At 37.4% G+C, this 22,949-nt stretch overlaps 1 protein-coding gene across 2 annotated transcripts in view; it reads left to right on the top strand.

The window, feature by feature from the left end:
* CLINT1 (clathrin interactor 1) overlaps positions 1–22,473 on the top strand; it is a 25,592-nt gene extending 3,119 nt beyond the window's left edge. The window contains exons 4-11 of one of the 2 annotated variants that reach the window (XM_009893174.1): positions 244–408; positions 4,402–4,576; positions 9,655–9,898; positions 10,441–10,522; positions 14,866–14,943; positions 19,007–19,302; positions 20,030–20,234; positions 20,721–22,473. In XM_009893174.1, the coding sequence (XP_009891476.1) occupies positions 244–408; positions 4,402–4,576; positions 9,655–9,898; positions 10,441–10,522; positions 14,866–14,943; positions 19,007–19,302; positions 20,030–20,234; positions 20,721–21,082 (1,607 nt within the window). In that variant the 3' untranslated portion in view covers positions 21,083–22,473. Of the gene's footprint in view, positions 1–243; positions 409–4,401; positions 4,577–9,654; positions 9,899–10,440; positions 10,523–14,865; positions 14,944–19,006; positions 19,305–20,029; positions 20,235–20,720 lie in introns of both variants that reach the window. The other variant, XM_009893167.1, reaches the window with a different exon arrangement.
* The last annotated feature ends 476 nt before the right edge of the window (positions 22,474–22,949 follow it).

Below are 22,949 nucleotides of genomic sequence, written 5' to 3'. Positions count from 1 at the left end.
ATGTTTAAAAATACACTATTCAGTGAAAACTTATCATTTACCCAAGGATGAAAGTTTGTGTTGAAATAAAATATTTGGTCCCTTTTAAACAAATGTAGTGGGTCTTAGTAGCCGTAAGATCTTTGACTGCTGTGTTCATAATTCAAACTTTTATCAGTTTGATGTTCCGTATTGCTGCGTCTAATTTATTTTTCCTTTTCCACCTCTTCTATCCATTGACTCTATCCTGCATTACCTATACAGATGAAAATGGCAAAGACCAAGGTATAAACATACGCCAGAAAGTAAAAGAAATGGTTGAATTTGCTCAAGATGATGATCGACTTAGGGAAGAGAGGAAGAAAGCAAAGAAGAACAAAGACAAATACATAGGGGTTTCTTCGGACAGTGTTGGAGGGTTCAGATACAGTAAGTACTAGGCTTTCTTGGTCAAGGATTGACAATCTCGACTTCTAACTTGGCTTAGATAACACAGTTAACTTAAGGAATTTCTAAGATGCTTCTTTAGAAGCTTTTTCTTCATATTTCTTTAACTGCCGGTGTTACTATTTTAAAATAAATCTTGTACATTTTCCCACACATGCAAATCTAAATTACTTCAAAAAAAAATCTTTAATCTTTTTAGACTATAAACTAACTAGAAACTTATACAAATTATATTAATGCATTGGTTTAGCCAAAACTTATTTGTCTTGTTTTTATTCATAGGCATTTTGAAATGAATGCTGCTGTAGCAGAAGTAGATAAATAAATGCCCTTATAAGTCAGGGTTTCTTAGTCAGTCTTTAATTAAAGAAGAAAAGTGGTGGTACTTTCCACCTACCACAGCACAAGAATTTCTTCACCTACTCCTGCCAACCTCCTTTAGGACCATTGGTTAATTTGCGTTAGGGCTTTTAGGGCAGTAATACTGTTTGGGTCCAACAATGTAGATATGTGTCATTAAACTTTTTGGTTTCCCAAGTAATACTGCCTGGACACTTGAAAGATATTGGTGGATTATCTGTATGGATCCTGACACCTGTCAGATCTGGCTTTAAATATATGCATTAAGTAGTACCTTGTAAGTGATGGAGCTTATATGTCAGGAGTTTACCAATACAGTTGTTACTGTCTCAGTTTGTGTGTTTTTAAAATCTTGTTTGATTAGTACTATAGGTCCCATGTGCTTTTTGGAGGAGGATTCCCAGAGGTAATACCAAACTTACTTGTGTAGACATACTAAGTTTGCAGCTGGATGTTGGTTGCACAGCACAGCAGACCTGTATGTGGGCTGGAAATTTGATGCACCAGCACTCATCCCCAAATCCTGCAGCTGCCAGTGAAGAGGTCATAGTTAACACCAGAAAGGAAGGTTTACGCTTCTTGTTTAAAAAAAAAATAAAAATTTATAAATTGTATATTATATATTTGGAAAAAGGTGTGTGTGAAGGGTTACTTGGTCATCTGCTCCCTCATAAAAATCAGAAAACCTGCCATCAGATTTTCAAAAATCAAAATTCCAAGAATTAAAGCATCTGGCCATCGTGGATCTGAGCCATCCTTGCAGAAGGTGCCAGTCCTATATCCAGCGGGGGTCTGGTACTTGTAATAAGATTTACTATTTAAAAATGTACACACACAAAACAAACCAAGAAAACCCCCCCACAAAAAAAATCTGAATGCTGCGGACAGGTAGTCTGATGTACTTTTGCTTCTGGAAATACATTCACCCACTTTGCTGATGTGACCAATGTTCTTCATGTGTGCAATGAGTTCTTGTCAGGCTATTTGCATCCTCAGCACAGTGTGTTTGTAAGATCTTGGCCTTAGAGGATGTAATGCCATCAGCTGGTGTTTTAGAGAGGACGTGTTTTCTCTGACAGCCTTGGCTTAGATAAAGGCACACAACTGGTACTATGTTTTGCTTGTCAAGTCCAAGTGTGCAGCTTCCTCCTTGCTCCTCAGTCCCTGCCATAATGTGTAGCAGGGATCTGAGCTTGAACTGGCTTTTATGTCTGATGTATCCCAGCATGTCGTCCATGATCCAGCTGTCAGTCTTGAGATGTATAGCTGTGTTTTCCTTGGCTGCTTTTATTAAGGGATGAGTCTGCAAGTCACAATGGCACAAGGCTCTGGTATGCTCAAGGGTTTGGTATAAGATCTGAGTCGTAACTGTGCAGGACTTAAACTTCACCTGTCTCTCTCTGGTGCTATGTATGTTTTTCATTCTTCTTCACTGTAAGCCTTAAATGTAGATTTGCTGTCTTCTATTTTTGACAGGTTACTTCTCCGTGTCCTCTCACTTCCTCATATGCAGAGTAGTTGAAAATCTCTATCTCCATGGCAGGATATGTCTTGTTTTATTATATTCTCTTAGGCTTTTGCTACCTGCTTGGAATTCTGGTGATTCTCTTTTTAGGAAGTACTTATGAGTCACTCCATTTCTGCTTTAAGTACATGTCCCTCTGTTCTTTCACTGAGCTTATCTTTTGACTTGCTCTGTACAGAGTCGTGATCTATCCCTATACGCTGGGTAGAAGTCTTTCTCCATACCCTCTTTAGTTATCATTCAAGGTTTTGAATTTAAAGAACTGTCTCCTTTGTCTTCTATTTTCTTTTTTATGGTAAAGGATTTTTAATTATCCCTTCATTTGTTAAGTAAAGTGTGGGGGTTTTTTTGTTTTTTGTTTTTGTTTTTTTTTTTAAAAAAAAGTCTTTCAAGCACAAAAGCATCACAAAAACTTTCCCAGGTCAGACTTCCAATCTAAAAGATTCTGGTTATTTAAATATAAAATGCTTGTATTTTCAGTTTTCCTTAGTTCTTTTTGTCTTGAAAATACCAAGCTCTTGGTCTTTTTTTTAAATTTATTTTAAAATTCCTTTTGCACAAGGAAACCTAATGCAATCTACATTAAAATGTTTGAGACCCTGACATAAACTGAAATGAGGCTATTTCATTCTCCTGCAAAATTTAACAGCAGTACATTTCTTAGCAATTTCTTCTTTTCCAATGATAAAGATCTCACTGAGTATCTTGCGGGTTTGTTACAGGTTCTCTACTTTGAAAAAGTTTTTCTCCTTTATGGATCTAAACAAATATCATTGGAGACTTGCACTTATCTTTTTAGTAAGAAAATGCATCCTCTAGTATATGGTGTTATCAGACAAATATAACTCAAATTTTGTGCCTTGTAGTGTTGGAATCTATCATTTTGTTTGTATTAAAAATGGCATAATTGAATATTTCTTGATTACTACCTGAGCTACAATATAATTTGCATGTAGCTTGAAGTAATGAATGGTTCACCTTTCTTCCTTTCTGCTACTCAGTTTTACTCGGCTTAAGTAAAAAAGTGTGTTGCATTTTTTCAGTAGTACAAAAAGCACCTCGTTTTATGTGTGTGATGGCCCAAAATGCAAAATGTTTGTCTACAAGCGTTGTCTAGAAACTGAGCTATAGCGGGTTGTTCTATATACCTTTATTTTCAACAGAGGGTCTGATAGAAGAACACAATACAAGTTAGTAAAGCGTGCTGTGCTTCTGATAGTTAAGGCTTTGTTAAAATGTAATGTAGCTTTTTCGTTTAGATTAAACTTAGGTTGGCTGGGTGTGTATAAATAAACCCAGGATTAAGGGGTTTTTTAAACTTTCTTAATGAGATTGTACAGCAAATGTACTTCAAGTAAAACTGTCAGCTGTTTTGAAGCTAAGGGGCCAGTATGGAGGGTTTGAATACTTGATTAGAAAAAAAATTATTTTTAGTTTCTTGATGATAGTGTTTAGTAAAGATGTTCAGGGTACAGTGGCTGCTGAAAAGGTGAGTTGCTTTACTGCCTCTTTTTTCATCTCTTAAAGGTTTTTTAATCACCAAGTGTGGAAAACAAAGAACAGAAAGCTATCATGCATTGCACTATACTTTTATGCGTTCATGAATGTCAATTTATAAAAAAAACCAAACAAAACAAAAACCCCCGAAAAACAAACAAAACCAATGTGTGGCTTTACCTCTGAGCATACAGCTTGGCCAAGAATGGAATATCATGCATTAAGTGACTGTTGCAAAACTGGCACGTCCCAGTTCTGATAAGCTGCTTATGCAGCCAGGGTTGATTGTGGCTCTTGTGCTCCTCCAGCAGAGTCCAACAGTGTCCTGATGTGCTGTGCAGTGCATTAGGATTGTGTCATTGTCATAAACAAAGTCTTTGAATCTGCATTCCTGCCACTTAAATATTGGCATTACATGCTGTGCCTTGCTCTAATAGTGTTGATTCAGCACTGTGGGAGCTTTCCGTTTGCTTTGAAAACTTGTAAGGTTTATGTATGTAGGGCAGGGGGGCTTGAGAGTGATTCCAAAAAGACCACAGGCATTTTGGTTTTTTTCTTATCTTTAGTATTTCTTATCTTAATGCCTCACACAGGTGAAAGATACGATCCTGAGCCCAAGTCAAAATGGGATGAAGAATGGGATAAAAAAACAGCTTTTCCATTCAGCGATAAGTTAGGTGAGCTAAGCGACAAAATTGGAAGCACGATTGATGATACCATCAGCAAGTTCCGAAGGAAAGATAGAGAAGACTCTCCAGAAAGATGCAGGTACTAGAGTTATACTAACATGAGTTTGTTCTGTGAAATTGCTATTATAAAAGCTCTTTGACATTGCTGATTATTAGTTACACTACTCTGCCATTCTTTTTGTTTGTATGGAAGCATGTTTGGGTTCAATACCTGCTTCCTGGACTTCTTATACACCTCTTACTGGCCTCGGGGAATAATGTAGCTGTGTCAATAGTTAACTGCTCTTGGCTGCCTTCCATTACTACCCCTAGTTTAGATAGCTGCTGACAAAGCCGCAAATTTGGCTGAAATTTCCAAAGCTGTTCCTTCTCTCAGCAATTCAGTGGTCATCTTTGCGCCAGCATACTTGGGGCTGCTGTTTAATGCTACAGTTACCATGAATGCTGAAGTGCCAAAGAAGAGGGAGATGTAAAATTGCTTAGACCTACCTTGACGTGGTGCTGCTTGCCTGAACTGATCTTGGGAAGAACAAACTGCAGGTGACTTATTTCAATATTAAAAAAAAAAAAAGTCAATTTCAGTTGAACCTTCTCAAGAAACTTGTATTTTACATCTGGCCATTATGTTTTTTCAGTAAGGAAGAGAACCTACCCTACTTTGCCTGCAGAAAGAGCTTTAAATACATCACACTTCAACAGGTGCATTGAATTTTATTATCTGGAGATAAAATTCGTACTTAACAGAATCTGAAATTGCTGTAGAGAAAGTGCTCAAGTATATTGAAATAATTCCCTTTTGGGAAACAACTTAAAATTCAAATTTGCACTGAGATTTGATTAATACTTTTTACAGGAATATCTTCAGATACATTCACACACATTTCTATATATGTGTCTATAAAAATACCATTGCACATGCACACACATGTATGTATTACAAAAGTCAAACATTTTTGCACAGAAACAAGAAATAATTATAATGGTAGCATGTCTGAGGAAAAGGCAGTATGGTCTTGGTAGGGCATTAATAAATCATAAAACTGGTATTCTTTGCACACATCAGGGTTCCCTCTTAGAACTTACTATCAATAGACTACAAAGAGAAGGGATCAGAAGAAAAGTAAACAATTTCAAATTTAACAATGGTATATTGGTGTGTGCTTTTCTGTAGTTACCTTTCAAAAGCAACTTGTCACATGATGTCTGTAAAGCTCACTATCCACATTTCACATAGAGGGTGTGCAGTAAACATTTTCTATCTTATTTCCTTTGGTTTATTTCTGAATGACTCCTGGTCTCTTGCTTGTGCTGATACAAAGTTTTGCACCTTCCACTGTTTTAGACTTGGTGCAGTCTAATCTTTACAAAAAGCAGCTTAGTTTGAGGACTTCTCCACTGTACATCTCTACCCCAAGTTACAATGATCTTTTTCTCTGGCTAACACTACATTTTCCATCTTTGTTTTGGTCTTGTAACCCTTGTTAAACTTTTTTCTTCCATTTTTTGGTAAATGTCAGGTGTGAAATTTGTGTCAAAATTTATGAAAGTAATAAACTCAGGACTTGAAAGTAAAGGAGGATTTTTTTTTTTTTTTTGGACATAAATGAGCAAAACCAATTTGTAGTTGCAGGTTATCCTGCCATAAGAAGGAATCCAGGCTGCAGCAGTATGGCTTCTCTTAACACTGCTTTGGCTACCAGCCTGAAATTTCCTTTTGGCTTCTCTTGGCATGGTGGTTACACAACATGGGAGGCACTTTATCAGAGTGGTAAAATGAAGGGGTTTCTTTCACCAGAAGGCATCAAAGGATCTAAGAAGATTGAACTCAAGGTTATAGAATGTGTGTCTATTTATACTTTAAGATATTGTAAAAACAAACCTTGTATTAGAGTTCATCTTATATTAACTGAATACTGTATTCTCGATGAAGTTAAATATTGAAACTGAATAGAAACATGAACTTTTAATTATCATGTGACTTAAGCTCATAACAACATAACATTGTCTTATAAATGCTTCATGAAATCCATACATTTCTGTGTTTTCACCTTGGTGGGTTTTTTTTCTTCTAAAAACCAAGAGAGAAGCCTCCAAAAACTTGCTAGTTTATTTGTAGCCTGCTGCTATATAATAACATTGAATTAAGTTGCCATTTCACTTGGAAAAGTGACTAAATGGTGATACTCGCTCAGCTGGCAAATCTGCTGTTGTGTGTTCTATTGTTTCTGTCTTAATAGCTTTATAAATCATTATGACTCTAGTACTGTAAGTCCAATAAAGGTCTTGAAGCACAAAGAATAAATGTGACTTGCACATCTTCACAGTGGTTAATGGAATTTGGATGACACAGTCTTTACTTCCAATATACACACCAGAGGAACTTGGCCAAACTTTTGGATTTCTGACTCTACTTGCAAAGCTGGTAGTTTGCATAGAAGAAAAAAAACAACAAAACCAACACTTAAAGTAACTAAATACTTAACCTGTGATATAGCTGGCTTGAGCTTCCAGTAAATTTTGGTGAAACTGCAGTTCACACAGCTGCTCTGGAGAAGTCTAGTCTGCTTTTTTTCTTTAGAAGAAAAATGTTAGTACTGTGTTGGGGGAATTGGATTCTTTTTTCCAGTAGTATATGTCCTTGGAAGTAGAGAAGACCAGAAACGATGCACCGTGGGGCAGGAAAACCTCTGGCTTTCTTTCATAGTGCTTGTTTATTCTTGGGTGAATAAACCAGTTGCTGCCCTGAGTCTAGCCTTGTGTGCTGAAGTTCTATTTTCTAACTTACCTGCAGATGTACAGAGGTTCTTCTGAAACATTACACTCTTTTCGTAAGGATTGACAGAGTTTAAGAATTCTTGTTTCTTTAGCCTTCAGAAAGGTTGATGCAGGTAACAATGGAAAGGAAGCAAAACTTCTAGTACTCCTCTAAAAGGATGCAACAGTCATGTTTAAAGGCAGCTTCCATGTAAAGGATTACTTTTGTAGCAGGGTATAATTCAGATAATCTCAAACTATCAGTAAACTTTTATTGCCCTAAAGAACATTGTTCAAAAAAAACAACACTACAAAAACCTGAAGGCAAAGAAAAAGAACATGTATCCATACTTTGGTTTCTGGAAGTTGCAGCCATGTGCTTCCTTTGCCAAAGGTGTTTTTTTTTTTTTAATTATTTGGTACAATGCTAGCTATAACTTTTATTTTTAAGTTCATTCTGCAATTCTCAGATGAAGCACTGCAATTTTACTATTCTGAGCACAGTAAACACACTTGAAGGGAACATTAATCTGTAACGTTTCTTTTTCTTTTTTTTTGTTAATGCGACCATTAAAGAAAAATAAAAAAAACAGATCTCCTGAGACAGTTTGGAAGCAGTACAGGTTGTCATAGAAAATTGAGTTTTATAATATTTGTCCTGCTTTCTAGCATGTATCTCTAATTTCTTTTCTCAAAAGCATTTAGACATTTATTTGGCTGTATATCACCAAAGACTCACTTTTTTCATTCCTACCTTAGTGAGATTAATCTCTACTAGTTCTGTAGCCATGGCTCCATTGATCAGACTTTGGCAGTTGTCAGTCACTTCCTCAACCCACAGAATGTGTATATGGACTAGGTGGACTTCATAGCGATGACAAGAAATACATCGCAGCAGGTTTGAAGAGACTCAGTCTTAGTTGTGGTTTTCCTGGTTTAGATACTTTTAACATGCCTCTAAAAGGCAACATCATTCCACACTGCTCCAGGGATTTTAGGATGTATGTACCGTGTGTACCGTGCCAATGTGCGCATCAGTCTTCTCTAGAGGCTGGTGTTAAAATCCTGATGTCACAAATGGAAATGTGGTTAGTGGTGCCCTCTGATGTGTTTGTGCACGTAGCTCAGGCATCTGCTGAAATCCGGGGCTGGGACAGTAGGCCTGTTGTTGCAAGTCAGGGTTGAAGCGCCTCGGAAGGATGAGGTTAGGTGATGCCATTGGAGCTCACTTGCCTGCGGAAGGCTGGCTCAAGCAAAGGCCGGTAGTCGCTGGGTTGGTCAGCAGCTATGAGATTTGTCTTTCAAAAATAAAACATTAAAAAAGGGAGCAAGCATTTATATTCACTGATGTTAATGAATCGAGCCATCCCCAGTGGTGAGTAGGTAATAAGCGTAGAGGAAATGGCACATGCAATGTATTCCAAAAAGCCCACTATTGTTACCAGAGAACAAAGGCTACCCTCCAGAGTATATTGCAGTTACTGTCATATTCCCACTGACAAAGGGACAGCCTTTCTTAAATTTTGCAATTTTAGTATTCTAATGCATTATTAAAATATAAAAACCTTCCACTTTCAATTATGTTGCTAAGGGAATTACTATTTCAAAATACATTTTGATATATTTAAGCTTTCTCTACAGCAATTTTCACTGTTATGTACAAATCTTATCTTGATAACAGGCAACATGACTGTTGGGGGGGGCAATTGGTTTGTTTGTGAAAGACTTAAAATATAGCAGTAGAAAATGTAACAGATTAAACAAATATTACGCAGTGACATCTAAAAAGTTTTTGCCTAAGATGGTGACACTTTTGTTCTTTTACATTTTAAGAATAAATGTGTGTTCTCTGATAGAAAATGAATAGTGTCATTGCATAATTCTGTAATCATTCTTTTCCCACAAACATTTTAAAGACTATAAAAGCCTGTTTCTCTGGAAAGGGAAATGAGTTGAAATAGGAATGGAATTCTTGAATCTAAAAGATAGTACCTGTATTTGGTTCACTGCTTTCTGTCTCTTGGTGTAAGTACTGAGCAGACCTGCCAACTTAACTTTTTGTTGCTGAAGTGTTACATAATGTGTGGGGGAGTTCCTGTCAGAAGGTAATTAAATGTACTGGATTTAAACACTGATTTCCTATTATCCTCTGCTGTGGACTTGCAGTTAATGTTTAACAAAATAACTTGCTTTTCTTCATCGCTTGTGCAATAGGTGCAATGCTGGTTATGTAGATGTATTATGTAAGGGTAAAACATTTCCTTTCTCAAATGTAGAAAGAAGCAGTAGTTTTAGTACGAACAGTCACTGCAAGGAACTACAGTAACCAAAAGTCTTGTGGCTTAAGCCAAATGTCTACTGAAGTCCATCATGAATGCTATTCCATTGCTTTTGTCTTTCTAGTGACAGTGATGAGGAAAAGTCAAGAAGAGGTAAATCTCCCAAAGCTGAATTTAAAGATGAAGAGGAGACTGTGACAACCAAACACATTCATATAACAGAAGCTACACAAACTACCACCACCAGACTCAAACGCACAGCAAATCCTTCAAAAACCATTGACTTGGGAGCAGCAGCACATTATACAGGGGATAAAGCAAGTCCGGAACAGAATGTTGCTGCTCATACTACACAGCAAACGGCAAAGGTGAGACAGTGGAGCACAGTAAAACGTGACTTTAGAAACAAATTTCTTCTAACCTCTGAGACAATTTCTAGTTTAGGGTAGAAATTTTTGTTATGCAGCCTTCAAGGGAACTATTATATCAAAAATGTTTAATTGGGGTTTTCGAAGGCAGTGGAACAGTTTAATTACAGAATGCCTTTCTGTGTGACTGCTTTAAGATGTAGAATTTTTTAAATATACTCAGTACCATGTTTTACTCTCATCGGGAAAGCAAAGATAAAATCTTGGCCTGAAGTGTGAAGGGTTCTCTGAAACCAAGTTCTTCAGTTATCAGAAAAAAACCTGAGCCACTAGCTGCTCACTGTTTGATTTGAAATTTAGCCAGGTTCCCGTGATTGTTGGCTTCAAAGACTAATCTGCCATCTCTCTAAAACAAAGCACCCAAAAGCCCCAGAAGACTTCTGAATGTCACTTAATATGAGCAATGACATCATGAGATGAGATCTACTGTGTGATTTTTTTTTTTTTTGTTTTTTTTTTTTCTTGTTTTTTTTTTCCTTCAGGCTTCTGTACCTTCTGGCAACAAGTCATCTAATGACCTGGTTGATCTGTTGTTTGATGGAGCGAGCCAGCCAGTGTCAACAGGTAGGCACATTTTGGTTTTATCTTCTTAATGCATATTTTGAACAATTTCTGGGGATAAGCTGCTTGTTAGAGTAGTAGATGAATTAAGAAACAAATACTCAAAAAATTTAGAGCTGCCTAGAACCCTTTCTAGCAAGGTACTGCATGTGCTATTGCATGGGACTAATAAATGTTAGCAAGACAAATATTAACTGCCAGATCAGTCTGTCAGAAACTGTTTGTAATGCGGTTATTTATAATTAACTCTAAAAGCAAGTGCAAGCCATTCACATTCCAGCATTTCTTATAGTGCAATTCAGAGGCTAGGCAGCTGGAGATGGATGATCTTCATATAAGCATTCATTTAAAGTATATGGCAAGCTTGTTTCTTTATGTTATTTTGTCTTGGCACTTGGTTGATTCCCACCCTAACACCAAAAAGAAATTACTTTTAAGTAAAATTATTCATTGTAAAACATGTTCCTTCACTCTCTAAATACGCAGTTGAATCTTAAGTCCATTAACCTTCATATAGACTTACCCTTACACTCTCAAAACGTGGGTTCTTTTTAGGAGAGTTAAGTTTTAAGTGCATTGCACACAGTATTGATAGAGGAGTTCAGGGGTTTGGTGGTTTGCTTTTCAAAACCTAAAACTTTAAAGACTTGTTATTGTGCTTACAGGTTCTTAATATTGACAGTTTTGATTGCAGCTAGCATGGAAGAGAAAAGGACTTCATGTACTTGTGGGCTAATGGCACAGTTGGGAAAGAGTTAAATGAGGGCAGATTTTTTGTTTAAAGATCGCTTTGAATATCAAATAAAATACAAGCACGTGCCTTTTCGTAGGTAGAAACCTTTCATGTAACTGCTCTCCAGTACAAATAAGTGACTTCCCTTATTATACATGGGATCGTATTCACATTGCTTGTAGAAGTGTATGTGTGTATCTTGGGGATGACAGATACTCAGCTCATTGTCATTTACATGTCATTGTATTGTCATTCAAAGACAATGTAAAATCACAGAGACGGTACCAAAAAACGGCAGTCTAGCGTGGCTGGAGCCCCACATGTGTGGCAAAGTGGCTACATTCATGCGTATGTAAAGACTATGCTTACTCACTTCTCTCTGCAGTTTTGCCACTTCTCGGTGTATTGTAGCGGGAACCCCTATTATATGTCACACTAGGGATTTTTATTATAATGTATGAGTAAAGCCAGTATTTTGAGCACTCTAACACAATTCCTTTAATCACTAGGCTACCAAAATGCTACCTCTGTAGGTATTTAATAGAATATAAACTACATCAAAACTCTGTTGGAGGGGAGGGAAATTGTCATGGTAATTTAGTATCAGAGATCTGTCTCAATCTTTCTTATTTTTGGTAGAGCTTTAAAACTTTGTTCACTTTTATTTCTGGGAAAGTAGATAAAGTTTGTGTATCTGTTTTGAAATATATGTTAATTCCTCATGGTGAAGAGATAAATTCATTTCATGCATCTGTTCTTTTATGTGCAAATGCCCCCAAATTTAAGGAACAAGTTATTTAGTGTTATTTTCTATTTTATTAACTTCATATATAAAGGTGTTCATTGTACATTGGAGTTACCACAGTTCTGTGGAATCTTTAAGATCGTGGATCAGAACCACTACCCCAAATCAATACTGAAACTTCTCCTATCTGATTCTTATGGGAAAAGAGATTAGATCCTTTTTTGGTTTTCTTTATATACATATATGTTTTTATTTTAATGTATAAAAACAAAATCACATTGAGAATAGATGTTTCTATTTCAAAGTGAGCCTTCCCGTATTTCAAACAGAACTATGGCAGCTTCTATATTATAGTGTATTTGAATCTTTCATCAGCTTGCTTCTGTGCAGTAGTGAGCCTTTTTGATTTTTGCCTTTTCTCTTCTTTTTCCAAAGCAGCACTTAGAAATGGTGTTGAGAAGAGGCATATTACCAGCTGGTCCTGCTAAATAACCTCGTTGCTGACCTGGGAAGGCAGATGGAAAGGGTTCATTTGTAGTGACAGATCTCACATGGGAATCTTTGAGGATGGCTCATGTTGAGAAGATTAGCTCTGTCCTTCACGTGCAGGTCACTTATGACCACTGTTCCTTGCAGCACAGGGTGTGGGAACATTCCCAGTGTCAGGCAAGACACAGGGAAAGGGTCAAATGCAGCCTTTGATCTATCCTGTGAAGGAACTGGCAGGGAAGTCATGTGAATTCAGGGAACTCGGCATTTGCTTATCTGTGTGTTTTCAGGTGCAGAGATATGGAAGCAGGTTGGTGAGGCTTGAGGGGTTACGCATCACTAAAGCAACACAATTTGTATGTAAGGGGGGATGGTTGGTTGCCATAAAGGAGCAATCTCTTTGAGAAGATGTAGAATCTGTGGTTAGACATGCTGGAAGTAATTTTTTGGTGTTACTGGCGATGAGGTTCTTTAATCTTAGCTGGTGATACCTTTCTTTAGAGAGTCACTGCGTTCAGCTTAAGCTCTGCCACCTCTCTCTAGAACTCAGTTTCATTTGAAAACAGGCAATAGAGGTGGAGGAAAAGTTGACTTGACTGAAAATGTTAAGGGGTTATTTTGGTTTTGAACCTAGTTCTGTTTTTAAAATTAAATTAATCCCTAGATACTTCGTCAAACAGCCCAGGGATAATACGTATAGCAGGAGAGCGTTGATTTTTTTTTTTTTTTGAGGATGTGGTCAAGCGTATGTCATCTGTGTTGCTCGTTCTGCATATAAACTCTCAAACCATTAACCTGTCTCGAACTCTGTAAGGAAACGTGATGAAAAAAATGATTTGAATATGTTGATTGCAGTAGGAAAAGTAAACATGATCAGAACAGTATTTTAGCTTGATATTTCACTGGCTCATCTTACCCTTTTTCATTCTCAGGTTGCAGTCAGTATAAAGCTTGTACATAAACACATGTAAGGTGCTTATTAAATTACTCCAGAATTTGTGTTGAAGAAATTTCTTAACTTTGTGTGAAATCTTCTGTCTCCTGAGAAAGTGATAAAAGGATTTCAGTAGTACTATATTTCTGAAAATTCAGAGATGCCATCTTTGCATTCTCTTCGCATGTTTCATATCATATGCCACACACTCAGCAAGAAAAGACATTTCCCCTTGGAAGAACAGTTGCCTTCCTGGCAATGTCTACAGTAAAATAACATTAAAAAGAAATACAAGTACACATGTATTAGAAAGTGAATGGTTCCTTTTATTACTACTAGCCATTTATTAAAAAGGAGATGGTTCTAGTTTAATTAACCCAGTTGAGAGCAGCAGATGGGGCAGAATGTCTTGCAGCGATAAGACAATTCAGAAATGGCACCAGATGTTGGAAGCTGTCCCTGGTGGTGTTTGAGTGCAGCACAGATGTTCCAGTCCCACCTGGCTAGTTTCTAAGCACTGCAGGCTAAGCAGCTGTGATGTAACCTATATAATGTACGCATAACACTAAAAGCAAAATAATTGAACTGCTGCAGCTTCTTCTAAGGGTGGGACTGCTTGGAGGTGAAATCTTTGAGGACAAACAAATAAGGTCAACTTCTTAGCTTTCTCAGGTCAGTGGAATACCTGCTTAAAAGCAGTACCGAGGATAATTGGATGATTTTTTTTGTTGTTGTAAACTACTTTGTTGTTTATTTTAAAAAGGCAGCTTTCCAATATGGTTCTTAGACCTTCATTCTGTTTTCATATCTTGGCTGCATTTTTTAGTGAAAAATTGTTACTGTGCTGTATTGAGAAGTTAATAATTTATACGCTGTATACAAATGTCTGGTTGGAAAACTTAATGTTCTTGCTGGAGAAAGGAAGCAAACTTACAAAAAATAAAAAAGAGCACAAATGTAAGCTCTGTCCTTGAGAGCCCAATTCAAGATCATTGCGGAATCATTCATGCTTTAAGTAACACAAAAACTAAATATAATGCGATGTAATTTTTCATAGTAAGCATAATAAATTAACTTTTATACAGTAAGAATATTTGGGTTTTATATACTACGCTTCGAAAGTTTTAATTTTACAAACTGCCAAACTAGTAGCATCCCTCACTAGTTAAAAACTTGTTAACCTTTTTAATCTCTCAATTTATTTTTAGAGATAGCAAAAACTTGTGTCTGCAAGGCAGTTTGAAGTAATCCGGTTTATTGTTGCTCAGGCTTGTATAAATATAGTATGGTGATGAACAGCAAAACCAGTGCTGACTTAGGGAGCAGAATCAATAAATCCATCTTGCCAAATACAGAACAGCTTTTCTTCATAAATCCCACGTGCGGTTGTTGCAATGGATCTTTGCACAATCCTGTAACAGCGTTTGGCTTCCTTCTGTTTCTAGGTGGATCAACTGACCCATTTGGAGGATTTGCTGATTTTAGTTCAGCTGCTGCTTCAGCAAGTTTCCCATCATCGCAAGGTACGATTAATTTACAGATTGAAATGCTGTTTAAGGGCAGAAAGAGGGGAAGAGATGCCACATGGCATTATGGAAAGTCACTTCCCTTTCCAGGGAGAACTGTGTTTATGTAACTGGACCACAAGTGCTGTATTGAGTAAGGAAGGTATCTACTGTCTGGCACGGCACGTATCTCATTAGACCTGAAACTTTTAATGACATTTATTTCTGAAAAATGTTAGTAGGAGTTACAAATACATCCCTGTTCACCTAATAATATAATCTAAGCACATAATAAGACTTAAAACATAGCTCCAAGCTTGAAATGCACTGAAAAAAGATGGGACTTCTGGAGTGGGAAAGTAAAACCTGAAATGAACAAGTGTGGGTCTAAATGCTGGCTGAAGAGTGCTCACTAAACAATTAAAAAAAGAGCCTAGCGCATCCCACTCTTGCAATTGTGGGCAAGGAGCTGTGTTAATTGGAGTTCTACAGTGATGAATGCTTCAAGATGACAGTATTTGTGTTTCAAAAATGATTGGAAAATTGGCTGCAGTGATAGGACCATTCACATTATTAATCATCATAGTCTTCCTGGTATTTTATGTAAGGTTATTCAACTATTTTATTTGCAATAAAAAGCAGTCATTTTTCTAATATTTCAACTAACAGTTTGCAAGCTTTTCAGATAAAGGGAGGTATTAATTATTTAAAAAAGAAAAGTTAACTGCTGTGGTGGGATAAAAAGACTTGCATGAAGTGCTTGATAATCTGCTTTGCTTCCTTGTGATAATGCCATGAACTGAGAAGTTGTTAGAAGGGTTTTATGCTGCTGTTTATAGTTTCCAGACATGTGCAGAGGGTCCAGATCAGTCTTACTAACTTTAATGTTATGGGCAGGACAATACATTGAATGAGTAAGTTGAAGAAAACCAAAAGATGGGATCATGTTCAATGGAAAATAGGTGCCCACCTGTGCTAGAAAAGTAAGACTCCCTGAAGATGTCCTCAGCTCTCACCTGTCTCCTAAGATTAAAAAAAAAAAAAGTCTGTAATTGTTCAGAGACACACAATATGTTGGTTCACCTGTCTCCTAAGATTAAAAAAAAAGTCTGTAATTGTTTAGAGACACACAATATGTTGGCATTGTCAGATGACATAATGAGGGGGGCTGAGACAGGCTATTTCCAAATCTTGCAGTGGTGTCTGTGTTACTGTTGGAAGGCCTGGTGTGCTGGAGGAGAATTTAGTCAAGTTATGTCTTCCATACGCAGTACAGCCACAGTGGTGACTTTTGAAGTTGCAGATATGCATTTGTGGGATGAAGCTGACCGTCACTTTATTTTGGCTCGGCTAAATAACAGTTTGTTACAATCTTTTTCTCTTTTAGGAGAAACCTATTAAATAAAAAATATCTAGATCTTGCTTAAGTCAGGCATGAACAAGTCCCTGCCAATCACAGGAGCAAGATCTTAGTAAAGCTTGCTGGGGCAGCACTCACTTTTGCCCTTGCCTGGTTGCGTGGCATGCAAGTTAGAGACGTTGTGTGTCCGCATGGTTGCCCCAGTGCATGCAATAATTTTGCATACAAACATACAAGCTATTACATAGACATAGCCACTGTCTGCAAAACACTTCCCTTAAAATTGGACTTAAAAAAAAAAATAATGTTGGGAAGCCACCTAAAACAATTAACTTCCTTTTGGTGGAGTGGTTTTGGGAGCCTAAGTTGCTACCCAGGCAGGACAATGCTGCAAACAACCATGTGGAGGGAGCTGGCTGGCTAACTTTTGTGAATTTAATTTGGGCAGTAGTGGGGGTTCTCAGCCAGGGTGTAGGATTAAGTCCAAAATGAGAAAAGAATAGCAAAGAGGTCCATCAGCAAATCTACCTGCGAGCCAGCTTTTAGTCAGCGTCTTTATATCTCCTCCTTTGTTTTGTTCTGTTAGGAAAGCTGCACTGGGCATGGATTAGTTAATACACCTTTAATTTGCTTAGCAGGAAAGAACTGCTCTATTTTTTTTTTTTTTACAGACTTTCTTAGTCAAAACCAAGTTGTTTTGCAAACACAAAGCCGCCTACTATGCAAATAATTTCTGTGTTAATACAGTCTAAATTGATACAATCCTTTATCTGCATTAACATGATTAATCTATTCCAATCACCATTATGCAAGGGACAAGGAGTCCTGTGAAATGATTAATCATTCCTGAACAGCGTAAGCCCCTCTAGAAATCTTTTCCTTCTTGATTAATCATCTTTGAAGTTCTACTGAAGGGGCAAAACCTTATCCCTTTTACCCCCTCTTCCATTATTGGTGCTCAGTGCACAGGTCTGAACATAGAAGGAGCACACTCAGCATTTACTTATCTATCAGGAATATTTAAACTAGGTTTTAATTTTTAATACGTAATACTAATTGAAACATTCTAATATAGCCCCTCTTCATGAGGGAGATCAAAGCAAATGTTCTAGTAAGGCCCTAAGCTAATGAATATTAGTGCACTTCATGCACTGAAGATGTCGGCGACACTCTGATTTTGTGAACGGAATTACTCTCCTACTATTCTTTAAATTCTAATGAATTGGTAAATATAAAAATGACTAAAGGTTGAAGGTGTATGTTGCTAAATATTTACACGGAGTGCAAAAGACTACTGTGATTACCCTTGAGTGGATAGCATGCAGTTGTAGAAAATTGCTCTGGCTGGCCGCTACAGACCTAGCTGTTGTGTGGGTTGGGAAGTGGAAACTGGCACGAGATTCATCGACCCCAGCTTTACGTGTCTGAGCCTTCATTTGCCCATCTAAAGAAATTCAAGGCATGATTTAACTGTTCATTAGAACTCAAAGTTCATTTCATATGGCAGTGACATTGCTTGTGACTTAGCTGAAGTACCAAAAGTACATCAGTGACATAATCAAAAAGCTGACCTGTATAGTGGCCCAAACTTGGAACACGATTCATGATGTAGCAGTGAGAATTGTTTAAATGGTGTTGCTTTATTTTTAGCATCTCCTGTAGATGTTTTTGTAAGCTTTTCTTCCCTTATCACTCCTGTGAAGTAACCCTTTTTTTGCTAATAGAAAAACACGTGTCTTTAAGGGAGAGAACATCTCCTCCCATTTGACTCAAAGGTTATGACATGTTCTCAGTTCACTGGTTTGTGTCTCTGGACATCTGTGATCCTGAAATAGGTACCCTAGCAGTTGTCTATAAACAGCTTATACTGTTAGGCTCCTCACGGTAAGATACAGAGAGAGCTGTAAGTTGCTGTGTTTTGATTTAAATGCTTGTCTGCAAAACCCTGGTATGTTGAAATGAAACAAAGTTCAAGTGATGAACTGAGAGTTCAGCAAAGCTTCTGCTGAGAAAATTGCTAGATTCAAGACTGAATTTCTGCTTCAAGCTACAGCTGAGGAATCCAACGTAGAAAACTTAATATGTCTTACATGAGTACTTCATGGGATGGGAATAAATTATTCCTCATTGCCTCAAATAAGAATTCCCTGGCAACCTGCTTTCAAAGTTCTGGTTTTTATTCCCCTCGGCGTTGTTTTATACAAAGAGCGACTAATTGTATATAACCAATTTTTGAAGTCGTCGTCTCTGTTTTATCATGATGGAATTTGCTTTACCAAGTGGCTCATTCCTAACAACTGCTGTCTCAGCAAATACCAGAGTGACAAGATAAAAAGCTGATAAATATTATCAAAGTTCTAGGTGTTGTTTTGACTGGAGCCTCCAATCTACATCGAAGTTATCTTTCAGTCATATCTCAACTAAAGAAAACCTGTCCCTACTTGTCTTGCATCCACAGGTGACATGTTGTCAAACATCCTTCTACTTTCTGTGCATGGGTGTTTCATATTTCCTTTGCTACCTTGTTAAACTTGTTGGAATATTCATGAGAGGGAATGATGTCCAGATGGAGGTTCTACCTGCAGATGTTAATCTGGACGGACACAGATCAGCTCTCATTTGTTTCAGTTCACGGAATATGGCATTTGCTCAGTGCCTTTCTCTAACTCTTCTGTCTTTCTTCTCTGTCTTCCTTCCTCCATACTGTTGCCTTTCCTACAGGTACAGCAACAAGTGGAAATGGAGACTTTGGTGACTGGAGTGCCTTCAACCAAGCTTCTCCTTGTCCCAGTGCTTCATCTGGAGAGCTCTTCAGCAGCACGGCGCAGCAGCCAGCTATAGAGCTTTTCAGTAGCTCACAGCCAGCTTCTGGCCAGCCTCCAGCTGCTTCAAATTCTACTGATCTTTTTGATTTGATGGGCCCCTCTCAGACAACCATGACCTCTTCACTAAGTATGAATTTCTCTATGATGAACTCCAATACTGTGGGCATCAACTTACCCATGTCAAGGTCACAGGTATGCTGGTACTTGTACAGTTTGCTAATGACCTTCCTCAATTAATCTCTTGCCTTCTCCTTAATCACTACATTGAAAATGAATCTATTCCATTCCTGGAATCCATACCTAGTCACTCAGATGTTGTGATCAGCATTTTGTAAGAAAGTTTTGTCCAAAAATGTTTGAGTAACCACCTAAAAAAGAAAGATGTTAAATGTTCTTGAAAAACCTCCTTTTGTAAGATAGTCTTCTCTGAGACGGTAGTCATTGTTCTCTGAAGTGTTGCTGCTTTGTTGGGGAAGATGAGGTTGATGATATTTTAAACCTTGCAGCCATCCTCCACAGAATGTTACAGGCTTCCAGCCTGAAGTAGATGGAGGTGAGGACTGGTCTGTTCTCCAAAACACAGGAGTGCCTGCTTCAGTGGAGAGAGTTTTTTGAAACCGTAACAGGTTAACTTGGTGTTAGGAGGAAAAAAATCAGGATGTTTGAGTGCAAAACTTGACTGCAAGTCATCACTGTCATTCCACATGTTGATATGGGAGCTTAATGCTAGCTTACAAAATACTCTTTTAACCCATTCTAATGGCATATGGCAACACTGCTTTGGAAGAGCTAAAGTTCATAGCTAAAAATCTCATTGGCTTTTTATTGTCTTCCATGGAAAAAGTAACACTTGTTGTTTAGTCGTGATTCCTGTTGGTAAATTGTTTCAAGTGTATCCCAACAAACTTTTCTTTTTTAGCCTCTGCAAAGCGTGAACGCTATGATGCCGAAGTCTAACCCTCTTTATAATGCAACCACAGAGATGGTCCAGAAGAATGCAAGCAAAACTCTACCCTCAACTTGGTCAGATCCCAGTGTAAATATCAGTTTGGACAATTTAGTACCTGGGATGCAGCCTTCCAAACCCCAGCAGCCATCGCTTAATGCCATGATGCAGCAACAAAGTAAGTGATGATTGCACTGTGTTGCATGCACATTGAGCCCTGTATGTGTTTAGTAGGTTGTCCTTGAGTTGGAGTATTCTGTCGATTACTGTTTTCCTGTGTTTAGTCATAACTGTTTCTTAAACAATTGCGATGGTTCTGACACAAGTGGTATTATCTAAACAGCGACTGGCATGCTAGAAGGCTCTGTCTGTGCGTGGGTTTACTGTCGAGTTTGCACCATTGCTGTATCAGGCTTCCTAATCTCTAAAACTTGTCTAGAATATGCATAGTACCATGTATTGTTATAAAATGCTATTTAAAACTCTTACAAAAATTTTCTGAGTATTCACACAGAAAATTGGGAAATGAGCGAAATGGCTACATTTTTGGCCGTCGTATCTTTGTTCGCAGCAGTTACCACATAAGTTTCTTAAAATACATGAGCACCTCCAGCATCAGATTCTGGTTAATGATTTTTTTTTTTCATCCTGTTCTCTTTTGCAGATATGCAACAACCTATGAATGTCATGACTCAAAACTTTGCAGCCGTGAACCTCAATCCTCAGCCTAACATGATGCCTGTTCGACCCCAGACAAGCCCGTTGATGGGAGGGCCCATCTCTGTGGGGATGGGAATGCCCAGTGTGATGTCAGGTACGATGGGAATGACCTCCATGGGACCCACACCTATGATGAACCAGGGAGTGATGGGAATGAACATGAACATGGGTGTTCCAGCTACAGGAATGGGTTTGACGGGTGCAATAGGAATGGGGGTACCCAATATCGCGATGACCTCTCTGACTCCTGGGACTGTACAACCCAAGCAAGATGCCTTTGCAAATTTTGCCAATTTTAGCAAATAAAGATTGTAAAAATAAATAAAATGAAATGAAATAAATGGGCAGACTGAATGAAGGATTTTTAGCTGCACAAATATAGCTGGAGAAGGGGTGGAAAACACTGATCAATACCTTTTTTTTTTTTCTTTATCAGTTAAAGTGTCTACATGAAGAACCAAAAGCTATTTTCTAAGTGTTGAAATAACTAGTGTTCAAATTCTGGAGAGGTGAAAGGTTCTTCTGAGGAATGTGTTAGATGATTTTGCAAAATAATTTGTATTGAGACCATCAAAAAACCTTTCCTATGTAGAAGAACCAATTTTAACTTTGAGACTTGATGGAAGACTGGAATGGGGGTTGGGTAAAAATGTTTGAATCTAATTTTATACTTTTTTTTTTTCTTGAAGAGCTTGACTTTCTTTTTCCCCCTCTCCCTGATCGCTTTGTCATAGTTGGATCATTCCTTTTACTACCACTGAGTCCGCAATTGAATTCACACAAGTACTATGATCAGTTTTTTATAAGAATATATATTTTTGTCCAAAAAATGGCTTACATATGTGATTATGGCTAATTCAAAGGGACCTGGAATGTATATATACTTTTGCTAATATTCCAGCCACACTGCTGTATTACCCAAATTTTTATTGTCAAAATCCTCTCTCAGCAATGTGGTGATCAACAGATTTTTGGGGTCTTAACATGCTTCTGTTGTTATAACTGATACCCAGTGCAAGTCTGGGAGAAGCTTTATCCAACACTGCTGGAAGGTTTCCTTTCAGAAAATGCACTTTCTTGCAGTTCTTTCACAGTGGCACTTAGCATCCTTTGTACCACCAATATCCCTATGGAGCCACTGGTTTAGGGCATCGGCAGCAGTCAAAAGGCAAAAATACTTATTTTTTGCATCATTACAAAAAAATAGCAAGGTTAATTACACTTAAGTTATGTAAATCTATAACCCTCCCTAATCCAACAGCATTGAATCTTAGCTTTTATACAACATTTGGTGATTCTTTTGTGTAAATATGGCACTAGCAGCTGTGGAATCCAATAAAGGAGTAAAAAAAAAATATATATATTAATAAAGGAAACCTGTAGCAGTCAAAGATTTTACTGATTTACTGAAAACAAAAGAATGAATTAAGGTTTGGGGGGTTTTTGTTTTTTCCTTTCTGTAATCCTGCATTTAAGTTCACATGAATCATGATTCTAGAATCTGGAATACAAAGACATTGTTATATTCACAAGCTGGGAATATTGTTAAGAATAAGCACTATACTATAGGTATGAAATTTATTGCCTCCCTTTTCTTATGTTGGATTTCTTTTTTATTATTAAATTGATAAAACTTTGTTTCCATTGTATTCATAATGTTCTGTTATACATAACATTAAAATGTTCATTAAAATCAATGTTGGGCTGCTTTTCCTTTCATTCCATTTGACGTTTATGAGAGCATTTGGGAAAAAAAATAATTATAATTTGGGCAAAGTAATTTTTATAAATAATTTAAAATTGTTTAATGACTTCTTATCTGAAGCCTTTCCTATCTGGCTCTACTGTTAGGAATTAAAAATGAAGCAGGCAAGATATCCTGACCCACTCCAGCCTTGCTAATGCTCCATCTACAACATTTCTAATTAGGCAGAAATTCATGTACTTCAGCTAAGTGGTAATGAAAAGTGATTCATTTGCTGAATAAGAGATGAGAGTGAGTGTAATTAGCTGACTGCGGTTTTTAATCTTTCAACAATTCAATGTGTTTAAATTAGTTTCAAAGAATAGGAGCTTTCAAGTGTTGTTACATCAAAGTAATCAAGGCAGGCTTTAACGGCTGAGTAGGAGAGATCGCTCTGCTTCCTGTTCTGAAACCTTTAAACTTATTTGG

This window comes from Charadrius vociferus, unplaced genomic scaffold, assembly GCF_000708025.1.
Source record: "Charadrius vociferus isolate BGI_N301 unplaced genomic scaffold, ASM70802v2 scaffold1041, whole genome shotgun sequence".
In the NCBI taxonomy this organism is placed as follows: domain Eukaryota; kingdom Metazoa; phylum Chordata; class Aves; order Charadriiformes; family Charadriidae; genus Charadrius; species Charadrius vociferus.
The sequence above is the reverse complement of the archived record's forward strand: the minus strand, read 5'-3'. Positions and strand labels throughout refer to the sequence as shown.